This window comes from Sarcophilus harrisii, chromosome 6, assembly GCF_902635505.1.
Source record: "Sarcophilus harrisii chromosome 6, mSarHar1.11, whole genome shotgun sequence".
In the NCBI taxonomy this organism is placed as follows: domain Eukaryota; kingdom Metazoa; phylum Chordata; class Mammalia; order Dasyuromorphia; family Dasyuridae; genus Sarcophilus; species Sarcophilus harrisii.
Window position 1 is genome coordinate 35,882,934 of NC_045431.1, and position 17,688 is coordinate 35,900,621.

The 17,688-nt window shown below is 35.4% G+C and overlaps 1 protein-coding gene across 1 annotated transcript in view; it reads left to right on the forward strand.

Annotated features, from left to right (window-relative positions):
* Positions 1-239: 239 nt before the first annotated feature.
* The window catches only part of OCIAD1 (OCIA domain containing 1), a 39,477-nt gene continuing 22,028 nt past the window's right edge, over positions 240-17,688 (forward strand). Inside the window, exons 1-3 of the mRNA XM_031943886.1 lie at positions 240-341; positions 2,175-2,240; positions 2,965-3,045. Coding sequence (XP_031799746.1) covers positions 2,180-2,240; positions 2,965-3,045 — 142 coding nt within the window. The 5' untranslated portion in view covers positions 240-341; positions 2,175-2,179. The remainder of the gene's footprint in view (positions 342-2,174; positions 2,241-2,964; positions 3,046-17,688) is intronic.

The following is a 17,688-nucleotide window of genomic DNA, read 5'->3' on the forward strand; positions in this document are numbered from 1 at the left end:
GAAAGGAGAAGAAGGCGGGACTAAAGGGCATGCCCAATAAAAACCGGCGAGTGTTGGCGCGTGACTGCCCAAAGGAAGCCGTGATTGGCGAAAAAATCCTGAGATCATTTCCTCTTCCCTGATCTCGAAAGCATCCGGGTGATAGTCCTTCAGCTTAAACGCTGAGGGCCCACCCCGCCCCTTGCGACCAGTCTCCGGGGCCTCCCTCTGCTTTCGCTCCTGCGCCGCGCGTGCCGGCCCCGCCCCCCCCAAGTCGTTTCCCCCACCCCCCTCGCCCCTCCCTCCTGGGGGGGCTGGCGTGCTCCGTTGCTGCCCCTCTCTGCTGCCGCCGCCACCGGGAGGTGGGTGAGGGACCTTGCTGGGACCCCCGGGCCCGTCCGGAGAAGCTGGCCTCTTACTCCGCCTTCCATTCATTGGCCGGACGGCGGGGCTTGGGTGGCGGCCGGGGTCCGGGAGCTCTGTGCCTGCTGAGGGTGGCGTGGGGGGGGGGAGAGGGGGAGTCCTGGGGGTCCGGGGTGGGGGCGGGGCGGAGTGACTCGCGTGCTTTGTTTCCTCTCCTTGCGTCCTTCTTAGTCGCTCGTATAATTATCCCCTTTGTTTCCCGCATTTTAGAGGACAAATGTTTCAGCCCCGCTATTACTGCCTTCCTTTTGGGGGTCTAAGGAGGTGGTAGCAGCAGATGCTCCCTGAAGGGCCTCCGGGTGCTCACAATGCCGGGGGACCCCGAAGGTCCATCAGGCCGTCAGCTTTTTTTACTTTTATTTTCTGCGGTTTATTTCTTAAGCCTCAGATTTTATGATCTGATTTCTGCAAATGTGGGACTGCACCTGCCCTTCCGCTCTAGGGCGTCCGGAGGTTATTTACCTGCGCTTTGTGTCAATTAGCAATTGGGCTTGAGTTGTTAACAACTCCCAGCCCAGCTTTCCGTGCGTTGGCCAACTTTTTAAAAAAATGGTTTTCTACATCTAACGGGAGAAGGTTCCTTCAGCATCTTCCTGTGGAAAAGCAAGGTCTTTCTGGAAGGCATAGGATGTAATGATAGATTTCTATTGCATTCTTTTTTTTTGGTCATTATTTTATGATCCCACCTGCTTTTTGTATAGAGAAAAAATACAGTAGATTTGGAAATTGAAGAAATTGAGTAAAGGTTCTTCGATTAAAAATGGGCATAAATTATAAGTTTAGTTTTGGCATAATTTTAGTTGGAAATCCCATTTCTCCTACTATTAAAAGTGATGCTGATATTTTGTATGCAAAAACTTTTAAAAATTGAAAAGAGAGTTGTAAGGTGATCTAAACCTAATTCTGCCAGAGTGGTTTATGTTTTTCCATAGAAAAATGGAGTCCATATTTTAGAAGTTGTATCCTTCAGTTTATCAAATACTTGCCTACTATTTTGGATGACATCTGGGTCTCACCTATATAATCTGTTCCTTTGGTCATCCATGTTCTTTATTAACAGCACCAAATATTTTTGAATGTTATATTGCTTTACATTACAGTTTAAGGGCTCCTTTATTTTCCCTTTTAGTCTCTCTGGGCAGGTCACTTTGTACTTCTGAGTCAGTTTTTTCATTAATGAAGTGAAGAGTTAGATAACCTGAGTCTAAGATTGCTTCTTATTCAGTCCGATCCTACTCTTTGTGATACCCCACCACCAGCATAACATGCTGATATTGTCTGGGAGTTTCTTGGAAAGGTATCAGATTGATTACCTGTCTCTTGTCTTCCGGACGCTAGGCCCAGCACTCTACCCACTGAACCATCTAGCTGCCTTTCAGATTGCGGCTAGGACCAATATTTCCGAGGAGTTGGGATGAATTTGAATTTGTCATTTTCAAATCTTCTACTTCAGAATTGACTTTATTCTCTCCATAGCTTAGTGAAAAAAAGTAAAAAAAAATAAGTGAAATCAACTCTAGCAATGTAAACATTCTCTGGTTTTGCACAATTGCAAAGGCAACAGAGATGGCAAATATTGGTGAAGTTGCAAGACTTTATCTTTGATGTCATTTTAAACACATAGTATTTTAATAAAGGAATAACGTCATTTTATTCAACAAACTATACTTTTTTTTTTTACCCATTCTGGTAGTTTTTATGATGTCATGTAAATAAAATCAGTTTCAATATTTGTGGTATTCTTTAATTATAATACAATTCTCTCCCAACAGGCAAGATGAATGGAAGGACTGATTTTGGGACAGAGCAGAATGCAGAAGTCTCACCACCACTCCCCAGTAAATATTTATTAAATATTTGTAAATGTAAAACTTTCTGTAGTTAACTTTTCTTTGACTTGAGTGATAGTAAGGTTAAGACATTTGAAATAGAAGTTTGTTTGAAGTTGAGAATTTTTAGTTGAGTTACAAAAGAATGAATATTATTAAAATTTAGAGGTTTTTTTTTAATAAAGTAATTTTTAGTACAATATTTTATAGAGCAGTTTTCACCCTTTTGTCCACTTTCCAGTTTTCTTATTCGGTCTCATTATAATTCTTCATTTTATTTTCAATTTATAAAATCAAACAAGACTTTCCATAACATAGTAGAATTTAAAAAGATGATTATGTGTAAAACTGCAACTGTATCATGTACAACTTTTTAAATTATATTACAAAGTTGTCATGTAAATTTCTTTTCTCCTCTTTTTCTTCCCTTTTCCCCTCCTGCCCCCAAAATTTGTGTGTGTGTGTGTGTGTGTGTTAAGTGTAAAATCACTCTATACATACATCTATCAGTTCCCTCTCTGGGTACAGACAACATCTTCCTTCACATATCCTTTTTAATTGTTTGGGATATTTATAATAGTCAAAATGACTGAGTTGTTCTTAAAGTATTGCTGTTATGAAAAAATGTTCTAAATTCTTACTGATCAGAGAGAAATGCAAATTAAAATAGTCTTGAGATATCATTTTACAATCTTGTAGGTTTTTTGATTGTTTTTTAAATTTTGATAAATAGACATTGGAATGGATTACATACCAACAGAAGAAGAAAGAAAAGTCTTTGCTGAATGTAATCGAGAGAGCTTTTGGTACAGATGTAAGTCAAGTTTTTTACTACATTTTAAGTAATGATTATAGTGACTGAAAAGATCACAGTGTTATTAAAACAAGGTTTTCTTACAGTTCTTGCTGAAGGGTTAATAAAGAGACAAATTTTGTAGCTTAATAAGCATAATAATTTCCTGATGATATTTCAGGACTTGGGGATTTTAGCTAATGTTGTATTAACAAATATAATAAAATTAACTCTCCTTTTCTTATACCTTGTTAATAAATCTTGTCATAATTTTAGAAGTCATTTTTCATCTAATACTTAGTATTTAAAGTGATGGTGATTGTTTATGTGCAAAAATTTTGGAGGGGTAGGATGTGGGGGATTGATTTAGAGGTACAAAATGATCTAAACCTAATAGCTACAAGACTGTTTTCTATTTCTGTTTTTTCAGGAATAGAGTCTTTATCCAGTTTTATCTTTTGGCTTATATATATTATGCTAATATGTTGGATGGTTTCTGATCATATCTATTTGTTAATCTGTACTAAATAATTTTTATCATTACTGATTATATTTTACAGTTTTAAAATTCCCTTAAATTTTCTTTTTTCTTTTTCCCAATAGTTCTGTCATAAAAGTACTATGTAATATATTCCTTTAATGGAATATATATTGTTAGTTGTGAAGATAACACCAGCACATAATGAAAAAATGAAGAGGATGGTTAAATGCTCAACTACATTCTTGTGGCTGCTCTAGGAAGTGCATTGGGTGTTTAGAAAAGGGAGAGAGATTAGTTTGGCCTGAAGTATTTGAAAACCTCCTTGAATAGGTGGCATTAAGTGGAAATAGACAAAAGAGAATTCACCCTAAAGTGTTATTAAGAAAGGCACAGAGACTGGAACAAATGACTGTAAACGGTATGTGCTGAGGTTGGTGCTGAGGACCCAAATGCCAGCCAACCAGGCAACCCCTGCCCTCTGGGAGCTAATGTTCTAACAGGGGGAGACAACTTAGAGATAAAATTGGAGGTGGAAGGGAGGTGGGAAAAGACCGAGAAGGCCATATGCAAACGAAAATGTCCAGGTAGGCCTGACTGGAACAGAGACTATGTGGTGTGGGAAGAATAGGAAGTCTATTGCTCTGGAAAGATTTTGAGTGGCCCTGGCCATGCACTTTGTGCTTTTGGAGGACTAGAATAGATGAGCAATGTTCTCAGTCCTCTGTTTGCAACATTATGGAGACGGGTGGTGGTATTATTAATAAATAGCATCTTCTCATAAGACATTCAGAAGTATTAATGTGAAAAAGAAATTTTTAAAAGACTCAGTAAGAGGTCTAACTAAGCAATGTCATCCTGAGGAGATTTAAAGGATGATATTGAAAGGATAAACAATGATGGAAAAGATTTGAAAAGTTTTTTTTTTTTGTTTTTTTTTTTTAATAATAAACTTTTTATCTAGTACCTATTCCTAAACTTAATGATTATCAGCCACCCAAGATAACAAGACTGTAATAAGAGCGCCTACTTGACCTTGAAGAATTTATGTCATCTGGCTTACTATATTCATCAGTACTGAAAAAACTGGCAGATGTAATTGCTGAGCCACTGTCAGTTATATCTGAAAAATGGGAGAGGTGATAAAAGATTGGTAAAAGGCAAATGTTCCATTTTTCAAAAAATAAATATCTTAGAACAGAATGTACAATCTGTAAGTCATTGACCTTGACTTTAATTCCTGAGAGACCTCTAAAACATTAAGGAGAGTGTTGAATATGTAGAAATGGAAGTGGTGATTACTAAAAGCCAGAAAGGCTTTAACAAGATCAGGCCATTGCAGCCTAACCCCATTTCTGTTTTTGAAAGAATTACTAAATAAATATGGATGAGGGGAATGCTGTGAATATAATTTTATCTACTAGATCTAGCACAGCTTCTGATAAAGTAGGTCATACTCTTTTTATAGAGAAGATGAATAGTTTCAAATAGAGAATTAGATGGACTGATTGAATGACTGTTAAAGTTTTAATGCCAGAGTGACAAGAGTGCTTCAGTCAAATAGGCCCTGGATCTGTGTTGGCTCTGAGCTGTTAAACGTTTTGGTCAATGACCTGAATAATGTCATCAATAAAAGCAGAGATGGCATTAGAGGCACCTAGAAGAAAGGTAGAGTGTGTGACCGAACAAGTCACTTAACCTCTGGCTGCTTCAATTTCCTCAAATGTGAATGAGGATAATAATAGCATCTGCCACCCAGGATTGCTGTATGTCTAAAGTGCTTGGCATATAATGAGCATTCTGTAAATGTTAGCTATTATATTATTACTATATTCATTGAATTTGCAGATGACACAAACTTAAAAAAAAAAGCCAATACATTACATCACAGAGTCAGGATCCAATAGGATCTTGACAGGCTAAAGCAATAGACTGGATTTAATAAGACTGAAATTCAGTAGAAATAAAAAAAAAAATCGTCTACTTGGGTACGGGAAAATGACCCTTCCATATTATGAAATGAGGAAAGCATGGTCAGATAGTAATTGTTGTGAACAAGATCTTGGGTTTGGGTAGAGTACAAGCTCAGTAGGAGGCAGCCAGAAGAGCTAATGCAATATTGCATGGCATTAAGAGAACTTGAAAGTAGAGAGTCTTTTTGTATTATATTTTCCTCGTCTTCCTCTGGACCTGCTGGTTCTGAGAACCATATTTTAAAAAGAACATTGATTTGTTGGGGAAGAAGGGAAGATCAGGAAGTGCTCTGAGTTTGAATGTGTGATTTGGATCAAGAAATTGACCGAGTTTAGTCTAGAGGAGATTTGTGGAGATGTTCACTTTTTTCCAAGTAGTTGAAGGATTGTGTAGAAGGGAGGTTTGATTTGTTATTTTTAGCTCCAGTATGCTTAAAATCATCTTGTGTAGAAATTGCAAAGAGACAATTTAGATTCCACATCGGACGTTAAGAAAAACTTCCTAATTGTGCTGTCCAGAAGTGGAGTAGACTTCCCTTGGAAGTGGTACAGATCCCTTTAGGAGTGCCTCTTATGTATGGATTGGATTGAATAACCAATGAATTACTTCCAAATCTCAAATTCTGTGATTCTGTGAGAGTGGAACCACTACAACATTTTTGCTCTTAACATCTCAGCCATGGTAGTGCTAATAGAGAAATTGTAGATAGTGTGGAAGAAAATGACGATAGCAAAAGTAACTGACTTATAGCAAACATACACAGAGGAAGTCCATGCTAGAGGCAGCATAATTTTGTTTGGGTGTTAAAAGTTGAATTTCTGAGGAAGGGGAAGATGCTAAACATGTAGAAATAATTTTGGACTTAATTTTTATTTTAAAATGGAAGTAGAAATAGGAAATTAGTAACTACCTATTTATATACCTATTTTATGAGCTTTGTTTTTAAAATTTTTATTCACTTCAAACTTAAAATACAAAAAGAACATTTCAGTGCACACAGCACAGCATAAAAAGTGGATTTGATAGAAAACCATGAATTTCCATTTGACACATTTACCTTTTTTTTTTTTTTTTGAAAATTATGTAACAAATAGTACACATCATTTTCAAAGCTACCTTGAATTGTTCTGCTTCCTTCTAAATTTGCTGTACATTTTTCCTCCTCCTCCCCCTCTCTGATTTTGGGAAGACTACCACATAGATACAAAAATGTATTTATGTGTAAGACTATATTATACTTTTGTGTATTAGTTCTTTTCCTGGATGTGGACAGTATCTTCTTTCAAGGTCTTTTGTAGTGGTTTTGAGTATTTATAATTCTCAAAATGATTCAGTTGTTCTTAGAACAGTATTGTTATTACTATGCACAGGTAATCTGCACATTCATTATTTTGTGCCAGTCTTTCCATCTTTTTAAAAAAATCAACCAGCTCATCATTTCTTCCATCAGTCATATCCACAGCTTTGTTTAGTCATTCCCCAACTCATTTTCTTATTTGATTATTCATTTTTCCTGAAGTTTTCTTCTTTCTTATTTGATATTTGAAATAAAAGTTTTTCCAATAACTATTTTGGGACTTTTAACCAGTTAGAATGGTGTTTATCACTTCACTGTCTTCTGAGTATTAACCCAGATCTTCTCTCCACCATAGTAACTATGGGAAGTTGACTCCTCTCTGGCTGCTAGAGGTAGCTTTGGGATGAGGAGGATGGGGGAGGGCAGAGTGGGCAGATGATGCCTCAGGCTCCAAGTTTTCCATCTTGCTTCCTAAGCCCTTCTCTCCACGGCTGGCACCCTTCTTCCCCATCACAGACTTTAGCTTACTCCTGGACCGCTTCCTAGGCCTGGACTGCAGCTGGCCCCCTGGGTCAGACAGAGCATGCTCCAGGTTTGCCCTGTCAGCCCAGGCTCCTGCCTAGTGCTTCCCCCAGAGCTTGTTTCTTACCTTCCCTTAGGCTAAACTCCCCTTTTCTGGCCTTTCCTCTGCTCTCACAGTGGTCTTAGAGCTGCTGCTTTACCTGGAGTTCAGGCTGTTCTGGAGTTCTAATGAACTACCTGGAGTTCAGGGTGAGCTTGTGTTTAGTCTGCTTTTTGATTCTTGGCTGTAATCCAAGTTCCTTTGGCTTTCAGAATATCAGATTCCTTTTGATCCTTTAAGGTGGAAGCTGCTAGGTCCTCAGTATTTGAATTGTTTCTTTCTGGCTGCTTGCAATATTTTTTTCTTGGTCCAATAATTCTGAAATCTAGTCACGACATTCCTTGGAATTTTCATTTTGGGGTCTCTTTCAAGTGATGGTCAGTGAATTCTTTGAATGGCTATTTTAGCTTCTGGTTCTGGGACATCAAGGCAGTTTTCCTTGATGATTTCCTAAAAGATGATGTCTGGGCTCTTTTTTCCATTGTGGTTTTCAGGAATGCCAATAATCCTTAGATTGTCTCTCCTAGATCTGTTTTCTAGGTCAATTGTTTTTCCATTCTTCTATTTTTTCTTTTTTGTTTTTGTTTGATTGATTTTTGATGTCTTAGCTTTATGAAATTTGGGAAAGCAACATGGAGAAGGAGATGAAGAGCCAGCCCTGAGGCCCTGGACTCAAGCCTCGGCTCTGGTGCTCACTGACTGGGCGCAGTCCCTAAATGTGTCTGGAGGTTCACCTGCATCACTAGGGAAATTCTTCATCATGTATAGGCCAAAGACTAAAGTGATTTTTTTGTTACTTATGTAGAGGTGAGCAGATGAAAAAGTACCTATTAAGCGTTCAATGCCAAACCCTTTGCTAAATCTTAGTCTCTTGGTTGGGGATCTCCTCCTCCTGTGCAGATGGGCACTTTCCCTGGGGTACTGAGAGGGATTTGCTGATGTGGCCTTGTGAGTCTTGAGGGGAGGAGGGGGTGAGCAGAGGAAGGTAATCAGCAAGGTCACACTGGAGAGCATTAGGGAACAGGAAGGCTTTTGTGAGCATCTTTCATTGCATCCATCTGTTCATCATATTAAAATCAACTGAAAGATGTAGAGACTGCAATAGCGATCTGTGTAACTTGGAAGGACAAACCACCTCTTCCTTTTTTTTTTTTTTTTTTATTTTTTTATTTAATAGCCTTTTATTTACAGGATATATGCATGGGTAACTTTACAGCATTAACAGTTGCCAAACCTCTTGTTCCAATTTTTCACCTCTTACTCCCCACCCCCTCCCCCAGATGGCAGGATAACCAGTAGATGTTAAATATATTAAAATATAAATTAGATACACAATAAGTATACATGACCAAACCGTTATTTTGCTGTACAAAAAGAATCAGACTCTGAAATATTGTACAATTAGCTTGTGAAGGAAATCAAAAATGCAGGTGGGTATAAATATAGGGATTGGGAATTCAATGTAATGGCTTTTAGTCATCACAGAGTTCTTTCTCTGGGCGTAGCTGGTTCAGTTCATTACTGCTCCATTGGAAATGATTTGGTTGATCTCATTGCTGAGGATGGCCAGGTCCATCAGAACTGGTCATCATATAGTATTGTTGTTGAAGTATATAATGATGATCTGGTCCTGCTCATTTCACTCAGCATCAGTTCCAAACCACCTCTTCCTAAAGGTGGTCCTCTAACAAGGTCTCCCCTATACATATGTCAAAACTAAACAGCATTCCTCGAGAGATACAGAAGTATAAAATGGGCATATTTGGAGAGAACCCCTCTTCAAAGGGGCTCGCTACTATCACAGGTCAAGTGCATGGACATGCATCCAAATTCAGTAAAAATTCCAGATAGATATAGATATATAGGTAAGTTTCATTTGCTACTTGTCACAGATGGGCATGAAGCTGATTGCATCAAATGTCACATCATTGTATGACCTAAGTGAGATCTAGAATCACTCTAAAGGGTAGGTTCTTAAAAAAAAATTTTTTTTGGTCACAAATTCATTTGATAGTCTTTGAAACTTACAGACACATCAAAATAATGTTTTTAAAAGTATAAAATAAAACACATAGGATCACAAAGGAAATCTGTTATGTTGAAATACCATCATCAAAATATTTTAAAAGAACTAAAACAGATTCACAGACCCAAGGAAAGAACACCTGCTCTAAAAGTTTAGCCTAATTATCCATATAGAGAAATGGATAAAGAATGCTTGATCCCAGTGTACAGTTGGGTGGATGTTCTGTGCTGTTTGTGGACAGTCAGACCCTTCCCTTCCCTCCTTCTGCTCCCTCCACCCCTGTCCTTGGTCATCAAAGGATACCCCCATCAAGTGGCTACTTAAACTCTTATGAGGAGTCTGACTAAGATGGATGTTTACTCCATCCTTTCTGTTAAGGTAGAGGACCATTGGGCTTAGCTAACTCATTGCCCTGTCACCATTTGCAAAGATTCCACTGGCCTGCCCATTACCCTGCCTCTCAAGCACTGTTATCTTATGTACTTAAGTAACCTGAAGTCCTTTAAGCCTTGCCTTTAGTCCCCTGATGACCTCCCTGGTTTCACGGCACCAATTTCTGTATCTCCTGACTCTTTTTTATTCTTTATATTCATTGTTTCTTATGGAACGAATAATATTCATGTACCATAGTTTCTTTAGCTAGCTAAGTCCCAGCATATGGGACTTAAAAAAAAAATTGGTCCTTTGAGGTATATACCTAGCACTAAGCTCGCTGGACATTTTTTTGTTACTTTTTTCACACAATCAAATTATTTTCTTGAATGGTTAGATCAGTTCATAACTATACTAATTGTCTTTAAAATGCCCCATTTTCCATGACCCCTTCAATACTGATTGTTCTCATCTTTTGTCATTTTTGCCAATTTGTTTATTATGAAGTAAAACCTCAAATGCATTTTGATTTATGTTTCTCCTATTAGCATTTTCGAGCATTTTTTCAAATAATTGCTACTTTAATTTTTTTTTTTTATTATTGTGGACAATGTTTTTTTTTTAGTTATAGCTTTTTATTTACAAGTTATTTGCATGCATAATTTTATACCATTGACAATTGCCCAACCTTTTGTTCCAATTTTTCCCCTCCTTTCAGATTGACCAATACATGTTAAATATGTTAAAGTATAAATTAAATACAATATAAGCATACATGTCCAAATAGTTATTTTGCTGCCCTCCCCCTCCCCCAGATTGACCAATACATGTTAAATATGTTAAAGTATAAATTAAATATAATATAAGCATACATGTCCAAATAGTTATTTTGCTGTACAAAAAGAATTGGACTTTGAAATAGTGTACAATTAGCCTTGGAGGAAATCAAAAATGCAGGCGGACAAAAATATAGGGATTGGGAATTCTATGTAGGGGTTCATAGTTATCTCCCAGAGTTCTTTCACTGGGTGTAGCTGGTTCAATTCATTACTACTCTATTGGAACTGATTTGGTTCATCTCATTGCTGAAGATGGCCACGTATAATTGCTACTTTAAAAAAAAAAAAGATGTACTAGCAATTTTCTTTTGAGAATTGTTTAGTCTTGTCTTCTGACCCTTTATCTTTTGGGGACAATGTTAAATATTTGTGTTTTGTTTGTATCTTGACTAATATCTTTATCTGTGATACTTGGTGCCCATTTCTTTTCTTATGCTAATTGGAATTCTTTTGTGTATGCAAAACATCTTCAGTGTCATGTAAATTAAGTTCTCCATGGGTTGTTTTTTTGGGTGTGGGTGAGAGAGGGAGATATCACCTTTGTTACTTGTTTTGTTATTCTTTATCTATAACCATAGAAAGCATTTGATCTGGTTTTCTTTGACTTTTTTTCCTAGATGTGCTCTTTAATATTTGGGCCAATGTCAATTTTGAATTTGTAATGTGTGGTATAAGGTCTTTTTCTAATCTTAATTTCTGCCAAATTGCTTTCCAGTTTCCCCAGGAAGTCTTGTGAAATAGAAATACCTTCTACAGGTAATTTGCATTCTTGGATTCCTTGAATACTGGGTCACTTAGGTTTCATTGTTTCTGAGACTTCCTATCGGATCCATTCTAATAATCTACTTTTTTTTTTAAACCAATACCAAGTATTTTGATTATTAGTACTTTATAGTATAATTTGAGCTGGATGTGCTATTTATTCTCTGTTCATTTTTATGGGTTTTTTATTATTTTTTTTTTCTTGAAGCTTCCTCCTAATAAAATTTGTTTTTTTTGACTAGTTTGATAAAGCATTCTTTGGATAATTAGGGATAGCATTGAATCTGTAATCTAATTTAGGTAGTTATCATGTTTTATTATACTGATATGGCCCAAACTTGAGCACTGAATTTTCTTTTAGTTATTTATCATCTTTTATTTCTTTGGAGAATAATTTACAATTCTGTCTGTACTGGTCATGATAGTGCTTTGATGGATTGACTTCTAGATATTTATGCATATTTATTTTGAATGCAAATTTCTTTTTCACTCTTTCCGCTTGTATTTTGTTACTGTTATATAGAAATGTTCTTGCTTTTTGTGGATTTATTTTGTATACTATTATATTGCTGAAACCACTGAAGTCTTGTATATAATTTGTCATGTCGGCAAATAACTAAAATGACATTTTAGTGTCATTTTTGCCCATCTTGCCTGTCTCTTCTTGCTATTGCTACCTTATTTCTTAAACTCTGTCATACAGCAAAAGCTAAGAAAGTAGAACTTTGCTTTATTACTGTAGTTATTGGAATTGCTTCTAGTATTTTTCCCATTTCATTTATCTTAGATATTCAGTTCAGATAAAAAACAACAGGGTTTCTTAAATGTTTTCCACCGTTTCATCCAAGAAATTTTTACAGGGTATATAGGTATGTAAAGTAGTTAAACAATTCAAACATTTACTGATAATCACAATTTTGCAATCTCCACATTCAGTTATGAGACTCTGTATGAATCATGACTTATAGTTTAAGGGACTGGATCATTTTTTAAAAATCCTTTTATGAAAAGGCCCATTTCAAAAAAGTACCAGTGTCTTTTAGACTGTCTGAGTCATGGAACCAAATCTCACATTTGAAATTGTGGATCAACCAAAGGGTAATGGAGAGTGGCCTGAGAAGGCTCCATCACTTTACAAAGGCTGTTGAGAAGGGCCTCCCTGCTTGTCCAGTCCTTTCAGCCACGACTTGGTCTAGCCATTCTGCCCTCTGATCTTTTAAACTCCTTTTCTTCAGGCCCTAGAATACCCTGCTTTGCCCTCCCCGAACTAAGTGTCTTCATTTTGTATTTTGTGTGCTATAAGGGTATGTTTGTGTACATACATGTATATGTACATATATACACACACATTGTGTCATCCTAGAGAAGATCTGTAGGGCAAGGCTTCCCCCATTGTCTTTGTATTTCCAGTGCTTACTACTTACTAGTAGTAAGTACTTAGTGAATGCTTGATCCATAACATAACTTGTACATTTAATGGTGAGAGTGGGGATTATTTTCCACATTTAAAAAGAACCTTTTATGTGTATTGAGAAGGAACTCCTGGTTTCACATTGACTTACACATAGCAAGTAGCAGAATCTTCAAATGAGGTTGAGGACCATTTGTTTATACACATAGAGGTAGGAGTGTGTTGATAGCTACATAGGCTTCTTTGTGATTTTGAATAGGGCCAGATTTGTGATTTCACCTGTGTGGGGAACTGCAAAAACTACCTCAGATATTGTGGTAGTGCTTTGCAGCTTGAATTCTACAGCATTGCCTAGGGGCCCTGAAATTCTGTGACTTGCTGTTGGAATCTGGCTCAGAGATGGGAATTACACCCTGGGCCTCTTGTCTGTGTATCCCAGGCCTTTTGATCTGCCTAATGCTTGTAAGCTCCTTTCTAATTCTAAATCTGATTATACACACACACTCACACATGGTGTATTTATTCATTTTCAAATGTACTTCTGGGGTAATGATATTTTTAATAAGTAAAATGATGGGGGTTTTGTTTTTTGGAGAATGAATAGCATAGAACTACTTAAATATGAAAACCCAACAAATATAAGAGGTTATTAATACATTGTAAAATCTTCCCCAACCTGAAAATCTGTAAGGAACTGAGGCTGTTGTGTGAAAAAAGACAGATAGGTAGGCTATCCTAAAGCCATTTTGGATTTTCTTGTGGAAGAGTTATTAGATGTATTCTGCTTGGCCCCAAGCCAAGTGGGGCCTTGGGAGTTACTGGGAGTTACTGGTTGGTCTGGGGGGAAACTCTCCAACGACAGTGAGTGTCTCAGAAGTAATGCACTCAGCCATGATTTCAGAGATCAGTAAGGAAACAAGCTGCTGCCATTAGCTGTGATAGATTTGGTGCAGAATGAGATATGGCTAATACAGGAATTTGATTAACTGTGTATATGTTACAAGAGTTTTCTCTTTTTTTTTTTTCATTTTTGATTCATAGGGATTGGGGTAGAAGAAAAAGACTCAATTTTTGATCATTAAAAAAAATTTAAGGTAGTATGTTGTCATTAAAAGTCTTAAAGTAGTAATTGGATCACCATTTTGGGGGGTGTTGAAGGTAGACCTGTTCAATTAAGTTCTGTCATTTCAGGCTACTTATTAGAAATTCATTGGACTCCTACACATCCCCTGAATTTTCTGTATATCTGATGCTCAAAAAAGTTATTCTTTAAAAAAAAATTATAGCGTAATGCTTTATTGATTCATTATTTATTCCAAGATTAATTACAAATATTTCAAATTTTAAAGTGTGAGTAGCAGAGCAATTCTGAAAGTTGCACTGAGAAAAATTTAACAAGTGAAATTAAATCTATTAAATCACTTTCTTTTTTAAGGAAAACATGTACCAGTAATATACATCTATATCTGGGCATGGTAGGTATTTCCAGACTCACCTAGAAATTCTTAAAACACAGTTATTCTTAATTTTATTGACTCTGATATTCTTTACTTGAAAATATAACAGAAATGCATGCTATTCCTAAGTGCAAGAATGAAGTATATCAGTAAAAACATGATGTATTGTACTAGAATCCTAAATATAAAAAAAGAATTCTAGGTATAATTAAAATACTTCAAATTGTTTACAATTTTTGTAATAAATTCGGTTTTTACCAACTCCATTTGTTTATTGTAGTTAAATTCAGGGTAAACAAAACTAATAAATAACTTAAAGGTAACATTAAAATCTTGAGTCAAACCTTTGTCTTTATAGGTCGGAAAGAAAATTTAATTGATATTTCCTGATGACTTTAATTAAGTGTAACTGCTGATTGAAATAATAATTTGATTGTTATTTATAACGTATATAATTTCTTGGCAGATTTTTCGGTGAAAACACATTATTAAAATTAAAGTCATTGAAAAGACTTGTTGAACTATAATTTGTATCAAATTGCTTGTCTTAGTGGGTACAGGAGGGGCAGTAGAGAGGGAGAGAATATGAAATTCAAAATTAGAAGATAAAGGTAAATAAATAATAAAATTTAGAAATTAAAAAAAATTTTTTAAAAAGGATATTTTAGCCAGAGTAATTTCTTGCCACAGTTTTTTTTTTTTTTTCTTCAGGTACAGGTAATGTCTCCAAGATAATTTTTTCATTTGATTTATTCCTTATCCAATTATTCTTCCATACTAAGTAATAATGTGTTGGAGGTGATACAGAATTAGGGAATTGGTCTAGTAGTATGGCTTTTACTTGATTGAAACTGAAGACCTAACCAAATTATCATTTTTTTCAAATACTATATGGTTATTTAACATACCAGAAAAGATAAGAAAAAAAGTCAATTAAGTGCAATCTCTCATATTAGTTGTCTGCTATACTTACATATGTTATATAATGAATTTATTATTCATCAAAGTTTTTTTTTTTAATGTTAATGATTAAATTTTGGTGTTGATAAGATCAGAAGTCTTAAAAGTTATTTAAAAGTATTAATTTTTCATTTGATGATTATCAGCAATTTTAAGTGTCATAAGTTTTATTTATGATAATTCCATATCTTACCATGAAAGTGTTCAAAAAAAATTATTCTTAAAAGAAAGACTTTTAATCTTAACAATATACAAGTAAATTTTGTTTTGAGTTTGCTTTAATTTATTGATCCTATTAATTAGTGTTCCTAGGAAATAGCATCCAGTAAAGTAATATATAAAGTAGATTGATTATTATATACATGCCCACATACAGATAGCATTTACATATGTTTTGTTGTTTGGACCAAAGATTTCATTGATGTTAAAATTTTTTGAAGAAACAGTTTCTACACATGGAGATCAGCACCCCTTCTTCAAAGGTCCTTTAACTTGTCAGTGCCCAGTGCCAGGTTTGTAATTTGAAGAAGAGTTGCTGATTATTATTAATATGCATAATTAAGCAAAAGAAATTGCCATGTTATCTATGGCTAAAATTGTATGTCTTATTCTTTTTCTTTAATCTGTCATTATTATCAGAAGATGGGCATAATTCATAATCTCTGGAATCATGACTAGTATGATTTGATTAACTTTGATTAAAGATCATAGGATAGAAAAAGAAATTTCATTTAAAATCACTGTAGACAGTTTAATCTATTTGGGAGTCTGCCTGCCAAGTCAAATACAGGAACTATGTGAACACAATTACAAATTGTTCTTTTCACAAATAAAATCAGATCTAAGTAATTGGAAAAAAGTTAATTGCTCATGGGTAGGTCAAGTTAATATAATTAAAAATGACATTTCTACCTAAGTTAATTTACTAATTCAGTACCAGTTCAGATTATCAAAAATTGTTTTATAGAATTAGAAAAAATAATAACAAAATTCATCTGGAAGAACAAAAGGTCAAAGAATATCAAGAGAATTTATTCGGGGGAAAAATACAAAGGAATGTGGCCTTGCTGTTCCAGATATAAAACTATATTATAAAAAATTAATCATCAAAACTAATATGGTACTGGTTAAGAAGTAGATGGGTCAGTAGACTCAGATACATAAGACACAGTAGCAAATGTCTACAGTAATCTACAGTTTGATAAACCTCCCAAACTCTAGCTTTTGGGATAAGAACTACTTATTTGACCAAAACTACTAGGAAAACTGGATAATAGTGTGATTGAAATAAGATAGAGACCAAAATCTCTTACAATATACCAAGATAGGGTCAAAATGGGTATGTAGACATAAATGTTGATGCCATAAGCAAGTTAGGATAGCAAGAAATAGTTTACCTATCATATCTATGGGAAAAGGGAAAATTTATGGTCAAACAAGAGTTAAACAACATTATGAAATGCAAAATGGATAATTTTGATCATGTTAAAAAATTTTGCACAAACAAAACTAATGCAAGACTAGAAGCAAAGCAGAAAAAGGAGGAAAATAATTTTAAAAAAAGGAAAGTGGGAAGCTGGAAAACGATTTTTATAGTCACTGTTTCTGATAAAGGCCTCATTTCTCAAAGGACTGAGTCAAATTTATTAAAGTAGAAGTCATTTACCAATTGATAAATGGTCAAAGGATATGAGCAGGCAGCTTTCAGGTAAAAAAAAAAATTGAAGCTATAGTCAAACGAAGAAATGCTCTAAATCACTTTAATAGAGAAATGCAAATTAAGACAACTTTAAGGTACATCTCACATCTCTCAGGCTAAGATGACAGAAAAGGAAAATGATAAATGTGTGAGAAAATTGGAACACCATTGCTTTGTTGGTGGAATTGTGAATTGATCCAATCATTCCAGAGAACAATATGGAAGTATGCCCAAAGGGCTATAAAACTGTGCATACCCTTTGATCCAGCAGTGTCTATATCCCAAAGGTCACCAAAAAAGGGAAAAGGACTCAGATATACAAAAAGATTTATAGCACCTCTTTTTGTGGGGATGAAGAACTGGAACCTGAGAGGATGCCCATCATTTGGAAATGGCCGAACAAGTTGTGGTCTATGAATCTAATTCAATGCCATAAGAAGTGGTGAACAAGCAGATTTCAGAAAAGCCTGGAAAGTCTCACATGAACTGAGTGAAGTAAGCAGAACCAGAACACTATACATACTAACAACATTTATGATGATCAACTGTGATAGACTTGGCTCTCCTCAGCAACACAATGATCCAAAACAGTTCCAAAAGACTCATGATGGGAAATGGTATCCACGTACAAAGAAAGAGTCGGATTGCAAATTAAAGCATACTAACTTCACTTTTTTGTTTTTTTCTTTGTCTTGGGTTTTTCCTTTGTGCTGGTTTTTCTTTAATACCATGACTAATGTGGAAATATATTTATCATGATTGTACAT